We start from the raw sequence: 8270 nt of genomic DNA, 5'->3' as shown, positions 1-8270 counted from the left end.
ATATATGCTCGGCAATTCTGCCTCTCTTACATTGTTCTGGCAGGTGAGTTGAACTACTGTCGGCATGCATGCAGCCATCGCCCGCGATCAGTAACAGTACAGTATGCATTGGCAATTCAGCATATATTCACTTGGAACACCGTGAACAGAACAACAGGTAAACTTTAGCCCACTTGAGAGACAGTTAATCGCTCCTGGCAAAGTATTGGTAGTATAGTACATGTATTAGCTGCTAATCATGCAGGCACAGGCATCGAGGCAGGCAGGGCCCCCCGGCAAATCTTCATGGGGGCGCGTGTGTGAACGTGACGTAAACCGTCAAAGGGAAGTCGCAAGGAAAAAAAGTGTAGGAATCGAGTACCAACCTTGGGCCCCTCACCCTTTCCAACGGGAGCTGACTAGGCATTGCTCTGGTGGCCCACAAAGCAGCCAATAGCAACCCTACACAGTCCTGCAGCTATACAACAGCTCGCTTTGGCTGCCAAAGACAAGAAGAGAAGATTGGGATATTTCTATTCACCGATATAAAGCTAACTGACACAGGACACAACAGAAAAGCAAAAGCCAAAGGTGGAGAGAGACATAGAGAGAGGTGTACGTATAGCTTCATGTGAAAGATGACAAGAATCCCAGTATAAAATAATCTCTCAACTTTGCTATAAAGCCAGTGTCCCTCCCATCTCCGTTTCCCTCCCTCTCTCCTTCCTCATGCATGCATCTGCCATTAGCCAAGGTCTCCTCTTTCTCCTGTCCTCTCTACTGCACCTCATAGTTGCATATGTGACGATCTTGGTTAATTTTCTGCAACTTACGCCTGTCTGTTATTTCATGTTTCAGGTTTGTACATTAATCGTAGCTGATCATTCATTCATATAGAGCTAGTTGAGCAGTCTTGGTGTGGCTGTCCACATTTTTGCTTCAGATAGCCTTGCTGCCAGCCGCCTGCTAAGCTCTAAGCACACTTGCTGTGAGAGTTTTGAGAGGAAGGGCAGAGGAAGCTATGGCACCCGTCAGTTTGCCTCCTGGTTTCAGGTTCCACCCCACGGATGAGGAACTCATCATCTACTACCTCAAGAGGAAGATCAACGGGAGACAGATAGAGCTCGAAATCATTCCGGAGGTTGATCTTTACAAGTGCGAGCCCTGGGATTTGCCAGGTATATTCATATTCATTCTTCAATTGATCTTTGTTCGTACTGACTCTTGATGAACGAAGTTAGACAAATTCCTACCTCTATATATATCTATCTCTAAAGGAGTTTGGGTTTTGCAAACTCCATAGACATGCTATCCCCACATTATCTAGTTCTCATCATGGTTTGCTTGCTATATTGAAAACATAGGCATTCGTAAGTAGTAGTTATGGAACACCTTTGATTGTGTGAACCGATAGGTTGCGATTCTATTGTGAATTACTATATTTGCATGGTATAGGATTTTAACATCCTACATTTTTTTTCTTCCATGGAAAGCACATACATATCTCTCTCTCATATTTGTGCTGGATGCCGTGCTGTGCAGACTCTAAGCAATCTTATTTTAATTTTTATACTATTATACTCTCCCAAGAAACAGCAATCCTTGCTCTTGAGGAAAGAATAACCTCATGTTCCCTTCTTGATGGACACTTCACCGACCTATACTATACTTGACATGCATCACTAGCTCTTGCAAATTGCAGTCTATTATAGATGTTGCCTTTATGTGTTCAGCACTTTCTTTAGACGTATTTATTTAATTTGTTCCATATTTTGATAGAATTCCAATTTATAGTTGATTGAAGCATATTTGGCACTGTTTGTCTTTTTTGTAAATAAAAATGCAGCATGCTTATAAAAGCCATATTCGCCATACTAGCTTTGAGTTAAAACAAGATTAACCATACTATGAATTTTTTTTATTACTTTCAAACTATGTGCACCGAAAGAGGGAATATATAGATAGATCTTCCTCTTTTTGGTTGAAAGAACCATAAGGCATGGCAAAATTCTGCCAAGTGTAAAGGTGGTCACGAAGATATATGTTTGTGTCCATGCATCGAGCTGCTTGAAAAGGAAAAGAAATCCTTTATCCCAGTAACAACAAAGCTAAAGCTTATATATTTTGGTCCATGTCACAATCACACATAGATTTGAAGAAAAGATATATTCTCTTTATCCACTTGTTGTTGGCTTTCAAGCTTGTCATTTACGTACTAAAAATTACCTGTAGCATTGTATGAAATGAGTGCAGCAAAACATTGAATGAAAAGATGATTCTTTTATCTTCTTTGAGTGGCAAAATAAAGCAAGAAATTTAGAAAGGGGCTAGAGAGGTGGACATAAGTCAAGAAGGTGCATGGACAAAAGTGCACAGCCTTCAAGATATAAAGTGACCTTGGTCTAATTCTCTTTTCAACTATATATGGTAGTCTATCATGGTTAAATCTTTGAGTTCTATGGTTATCACATACCTATATAGATAAAATGGTAGCATTCATGCTGCATTTTTTTATACCTGACATCTCTCTCTTAACTAAATGTTCAGAAAAATCCTTCCTTCCAAGCAAAGATCTTGAATGGTACTTCTTCAGCCCTCGAGACCGCAAGTACCCAAATGGGTCAAGGACAAACCGTGCAACAAAATCTGGATACTGGAAGGCAACTGGGAAGGACAGAAAAGTGAACTCGCATAGGCGTGCAGTTGGTATGAAGAAGACCTTGGTTTACTATCGTGGCCGAGCTCCACATGGTTCTCGCACTGACTGGGTCATGCACGAGTACCGCCTGGACGAGAGGGAATGCGAGACTGACACTGGCTTACAGGTGCTACATTGCTACCTATATATGCATAAATCTATTTTAAGTACTGTAATTTGCATTGGGAAGGCACAAAGTGCTCATATGGTTCTACTACATGTGTTGCTGACACCTTATTTTCCTGAAACCCTAAACCTAGCTAGTATATCACACTGCCACACTGGGCGACTGATATATAAGCTTCTCTGACATATATGCGCTATTTGCATTTCTGTTCACAGGACGCATACGCTTTATGTCGAGTGTTTAAGAAGACAGCACCTGGGCCGAAGATCATAGAGCATTATGGCGCAGTACACCACCCCATCGAGCAACCTCAGTGGATGGCAAACAGTGTCGACCGCTCCCCGACTCTGGACTTGTCCAGTGATGTGAGAGGTGATGACTTCGAGAGCAGCAGTTTCTCATTTCCGACAGAGGCGCCAATGGACTCGATGCATGGTGGGTTCGGGATGCAGATGAGCACGGCTCATGAAGATGGCAAATGGATGCAGTTCCTGAGCGAAGACGCCTTTAACGCCACCAATCCTTTCTTCATGAATCCGGGTTCTTCCAGCTTCTCGTGTCTCCCGTCCAAGGTATGTAAAGAAGCAGAAATGCTAGTTTCAGTGCAGTAACATTATTTATTCTTACGGGTGCATACCAAATATTATATACAACGCAGGTCGATGTTGCACTCGAGTGTGCAAGGCTGCAGCACAGACTCTCCTTGCCTCCCCTGGAGGTGGAGGACTTTCCGCAAGATGTCAGCCTCGACACAAAGACAAACATACTCCGCAGCAACCCCAACGAGGTTGACATCCTTCAAGAGTTCCTCTCCGTCGCATCGGCCTCGCAGGAGCTAATCAACGGCACCAGCAGCAGCTACCCTGCAGAAATATGGCCAGGTGCCGGCACAAGCAGCGCCAGCACCCACTACATCAACGAGTTATCCTCGCTCGTCGAGCTCGGGGTGAAGGCAAAAGAAGAAGCAGACAATTTCTACAATATGGGCTGCATCGGTACGTCCGCAGGATTCGCCTCTAAGTCAGTCCATGTCGATGAACCGGTTAGGTTAGTTGAGATAGCTGACATGGAGGAGCTCAAGGAAGAGAAAAAGCAAGTGGAGAACCTTAGAGGAGTGAGGCTGCACAACAACGACCTAGGAGAGGTAAATTCTAGATGTCATGCTTGTACACGTAACCTCTCTGGCTCACCTTACTTTAGTTATATGAGACTAATATTTACATGCATATTTCAATTTTTCTGATCAAGCAGATTGTTGTAGAAGGAGATGAAAGCGGCAATCCAACAGAGTGCATCACACAATACCCCATATCAGAGACTGCTGACAATTCAGGTATGTAAATCTTTTGGTGCAACATGCGCTCTCCAGTTGAAGTGATTTAACTCTCAGCTAGGGTACTAGTAGACCTCCATGCATGCACTAACTGAGAGCTAGATTGCAGGAGAAGCCGGTCACCTGACCGATCCCACTGACGCAGGAGGCCTAGACACTGCTCCCATCTTCTCGCAATCTCAACCTGACGACTTTGCTATTGGCTTCGATGACGTCAACCCTAATGCATCCTTCGACCTATACGAGAAGGTTGACGTCAAGCATGGACTCTTCGTCTCGAGGGTCGGCGCGGCCAAGACATTCTTCCACCGCGTTGAGCCATCGAAGAAGGTCAGCTTCCACTTGAATCCCCTAGCAAGCGACGTCAGCAGAGCGATCGAGAAGTTCCATTTCCCCATTAGTGTTACGACCAAAGTTAGTGGCAGGGTTTCTATTTTTAGCAAGTTCAAGGCGCTCATCAGGGACAAATTCCTGGTGACGAAGCCGTCATCATACCAAAGGTCCTTAGGCAGCAAAGAAACAGCAGCAGTGAGTGAGCTGCTGCAGATTGTGTCGCTCCTCTTAACACCAAAGGAAGTCACAGGCCCTACGACTACTGAGCAAGAGTTGGTCAAGAAGAAGGCAAAGAAGGTGATGAAACCGGGATCCGGTTGTGAAGGAAGCGATGCGTGGCTTGTTCCACTCTCCAAGAGGAGTAAAGGCATTTCCAGCATGTTTTTTAGTGGGAAATGGGCATTTCTGACATCTGCATTGGCCATCCGCACTCCAGGGTGCAATCACTGAAAGGTCATTCTGATCATAACTCTGATGTAAAAAGAAAAAATATGGCTCTCATTATGCTAGAAACAACTCGGTATCGGGTGCCTGGTGCATGGAGATTCATAATCTTTGTGTGCGTTCATTAATTAACTGGTGTATAACTGGAGAATGTAACCATTATTTGTTCGTCCTTACGTGTACATGTTGAAGTCTAACCAAGTTGTATATCAAAACATTGTTTATCAATTGTAAGTGCGCCATGCACATACACATATATTCCCCAACACGATATTCAGTGTAATCCCTCATGGTTAGTGCTTGTTACATAATCATCTTTATTTCTAGTGCTATCTATTTAAAAAGTAAATCAATTTCACAAGTTAAAAAAAAATAGAGATGCTCATCCTCTACAACCAGTTCAGGAGTGGTTAAACAGATTGTGCAGTATGGATGCCAACACCGGACTTCAGAGTTCTGATAGCAGAGATCATAAAGAATGGATTCAGTCCTAAACATATACGAGTGCTTTCTTTTACCACTTCAGAGATGTGCGAAATCAAAGTCCCATGGATGGTTTTGCATGAAGGAAAGAAGTGAAGATATTCAGAATTTCAGATGCGGGCATGATTGACTATTCCACTTCAACCAGAATGGCAGTGCGGCATTATTCAGCGCACAAAAATATTGGAGAGCACAACTTTTGTCACACAACAAGGCGCGCTTTAATTTTTCTTCATAGTACAAACAGCATACGGCTCAATTTACAGGAGGTACAAAACCATGACAGAAGACATCTCCTAAGTCCTACCAGCTTGATAGGATTCGATATGGCCCACAAACCATGTGGTGCATTTGTTCAAGCAAGGTTTGCAAGATGCATCTATCTTGATCAGTCTACAGCCATGGCATCTGAAGCACCGCCGCTTTCTTCTATGCTCATCTTCTGCTCTTCAGCGATAGCTCTCAGCTCATCTGCTATACTCTTTTGCTCATCTTCAATCGAGATCTGCAATTCCTCAACCTGTAGAAGGTGCAAACACACGAACAGATATTCCCAGATTAATCTACTTTGAAGGAGGCTGAACTAGACTTATATGAATATGTAAAGGAGGTTTCCAACAAGAGAACTGCACGAGAATTATGATTTAAAAGGAAAACAACTGTACATTTTCTATTTATATAAGACACATGACTGATGCCAGTCCAATGAGAAAGGCAAGTAGATAATCAAATGTTCACACAGAATTAGGTGATCACTCATGTAAAACACAAAAATCAATCATATAATCCTAATCCTAGTCTGACTGTTACTTCAATACAAATATATACTGTAGGTATCAGCACCTAAAATTCACTAATCTTCATACTTGTGATACTATATTAATTGAGTTGTATTTCTATGTGACGCTATTAGTCTATTATACAGAGAGAGAAAACAGAACCTGAAAGAAAAAAAAAGACATTAGGCATAAACTCACCACATGTAGAAGAAGGGCAAATTGCTTCTTCCGTAGTTCCAAAGTCCTTAAGCATGCTACGTTCTCAGCCTCCAAATCAGCTATTTCCTTCTCAAGGTCTGCAATGAGTCTCTCAGTTTCTGACCGTGGAGGCTGCAAAGAAATCAGCTTCCTGATTGCTTCACATTCCTCTTTGTGCTGCCTCTCGATCTTGCTCTGCTCAAGTTGCTTCCTAAGATCCTCAATATCAGTCTGAGCTTGCAAGATCTGTCGCTCAATCTCAATCTGCAGCTCATTAAAGCTCTCCTTCTCCCTAATGTTTGCATCAACAACAGCCTTGCTTTTCAGAAGAGGCAGTTCAAAGGTGTTAATTTCCTGTAGGAAGGCCTTGTACAGTCTCTCGCAGTCACTTGTGTTATCTGCATCCTTCTCAATCTCCGTGGCAAAGGACATGAACTTCTTCTGAAGCTTCTTTAGTGGTGGTTCACCCCTGGTAGTAGTCGTCCTAGTCAGAAGCCTGTGCTTAATGATCGCATCGTCCTCCTGTGGTCCAAATGCATAATGCGCAGACATTTCTTCACCCCTTCCAGCAACCTTCCTCCCTTTGGCAAGCATTTCACAATGCAGGATCCAATAACTGAAACCAGCACAGTGCTATGAAAAAATTATATTTATAATTAGGTTGTTTCATTCACGAATCACGATATAACAAACTATATACAACTACAAATTTGAAAGCCTACATAGATACATGCATTACCCATAAAACTGACAATACAGCCTATACATGAATATTTGTTCTGCCAAGCTGTAGTAAAAATGCAACAGAGGGAGGGGGAGAGTGTGAATCAAAGCAGAGCCAGATAAAAAAAAACAGGGTCATCATAATTAACGGAATGGATCAAATGACTACTAACAGTAAAAGAGCAAGTTTCTACAGCAAACTGCCATATATAATCTAACAGTACAGGCTATTCACTGTATTTTTCTATTTGCCTATGCAAAATTTTCAGTAACAAAGAACTAACATTTTCTTAACAATTAAATTTTAGCACATCAGGCTCAGAAATGGTTAATTAAGGTGAGACAAATGTTATCCAAATACATAATGTGGAGAAGTTACATGGGTATGGATGCATACAACTCAGTCAGAAACAATGAAATATAAACTGTATAGCAAGAACTACTCGCTAAAGCGTCTGTCACTTCTTGTTGTTACCAGATTACCAGTGTCTACAGATCACACGATGGCACAACAGCACAAGATGCAAAAACATTGAGCAGCCTAAAATTCTCCATTATGACCAGCTCAAACAACACCAGATAAACAACCATAAAGGAGGAATCTCTGCTAAATAATGCAACTCGTCTAACAGAAGAATCACTGCAAAACATGTACCTTGTACTTATACCACAGATAAACCAAGAAATGTATCACATTCAGTATCGCATAGAATTATCACATTCAGTGTCGATAATTTTTGCAGACAAAATCGAAGCTATTAGAAGAATCTAACTGGGTGGGATCCGAATACAAATAGCTTATATTAGGGTTTGGGGTGCTCCGTTTCGCACAGCAGGAAGGGAAGTGAAGGGGAGGGCATACCTGGTGGGTGCTCGTCGCCGGAAAAGGGCCCTGCGAAGACCGAATAGCGCCGCCGCTCACCCAGTAGTCGCCGCCAGGAAAAGAAGACTAAGATAGGAGAGAGACTGAGAGAAGGGAACGGGGGAGAGAAAAAGAGATGAGGGGGGAAGGGTGAACCGTGAACGCCCAGCAGGCACGCGCTGCACCGTGCGGGTGGCCGCGGCGCTGATGCCGGCGCCCGGCGGTAAAAGGGGGTCTAGGGGAGAGGAGGGGCCGCCGACCGCCGTAGAGCTGGAAGCAGCGGCTGCAAGCCGGCAATGGGGTGGGGGAAA

At 43.2% G+C, this 8270-nt stretch overlaps 2 protein-coding genes across 4 annotated transcripts; one reads left to right on the top strand and one right to left on the bottom strand.

The window, feature by feature from the left end:
- The first annotated feature begins 574 nt into the window (after window positions 1–574).
- LOC117838750 (NAC domain-containing protein 54) lies at window positions 575–5204 on the top strand. 2 transcript variants are annotated; one of them, XM_034718899.2, is made up of 7 exons: window positions 575–733; window positions 838–1157; window positions 2527–2804; window positions 3020–3376; window positions 3463–3948; window positions 4056–4137; window positions 4247–5204. In XM_034718899.2, the coding sequence occupies exons 2-7, from the start codon at window positions 1001–1003 to the stop codon at window positions 4918–4920; spliced, it is 2034 nt and encodes a 677-aa protein (XP_034574790.1). In that variant the 5' UTR covers window positions 575–733; window positions 838–1000; the 3' UTR covers window positions 4921–5204. The 2 variants fall into 2 exon arrangements, with proteins under 2 accessions (XP_034574790.1, XP_034574791.1); XM_034718900.2 differs by having other exon boundaries at window positions 4240–4433.
- A 332-nt stretch (window positions 5205–5536) lies between these two features.
- On the bottom strand, window positions 5537–8252 carry LOC117838751 (THO complex subunit 7A). 2 transcript variants are annotated; one of them, XM_034718901.2, is made up of 3 exons: window positions 7960–8252; window positions 6375–7007; window positions 5537–5917 (listed from the first exon to the last, which is right to left on the bottom strand). In XM_034718901.2, the coding sequence occupies exons 2-3, from the start codon at window positions 6966–6968 to the stop codon at window positions 5786–5788; spliced, it is 726 nt and encodes a 241-aa protein (XP_034574792.1). In that variant the 5' UTR covers window positions 6969–7007; window positions 7960–8252; the 3' UTR covers window positions 5537–5785. The 2 variants fall into 2 exon arrangements, with proteins under 2 accessions (XP_034574792.1, XP_034574794.1); XM_034718903.2 differs by having other exon boundaries at window positions 6375–6990.
- Between the last annotated feature and the right edge of the window lie 18 nt (window positions 8253–8270).

Source organism: Setaria viridis, chromosome 9 (genome assembly GCF_005286985.2).
Source record: "Setaria viridis chromosome 9, Setaria_viridis_v4.0, whole genome shotgun sequence".
Taxonomy (NCBI): domain Eukaryota; kingdom Viridiplantae; phylum Streptophyta; class Magnoliopsida; order Poales; family Poaceae; genus Setaria; species Setaria viridis.
This window is presented reverse-complemented; position numbering and strand designations above follow the sequence as displayed.

Coding starts and splice junctions, on each gene's coding strand:
- LOC117838750 (XM_034718899.2), top strand. CDS start 1,001: ATGGCACCCGTCAGTTTGCCTCCTGGTTTCAGGTTCCACCCCACGGAT. Junction 2,805..3,019: donor AGACTGACACTGGCTTACAG/GTGCTACATTGC, acceptor TTCTGTTCACAG/GACGCATACGCTTTATGTCG. Junction 3,949..4,055: donor ACAACAACGACCTAGGAGAG/GTAAATTCTAGA, acceptor CTGATCAAGCAG/ATTGTTGTAGAAGGAGATGA.
- LOC117838751 (XM_034718901.2), bottom strand. CDS start 6,968: ATGCTTGCCAAAGGGAGGAAGGTTGCTGGAAGGGGTGAAGAAATGTCT. Junction 5,918..6,374: donor TTGCCCTTCTTCTACATGTG/GTGAGTTTATGC, acceptor CACCTTCTACAG/GTTGAGGAATTGCAGATCTC.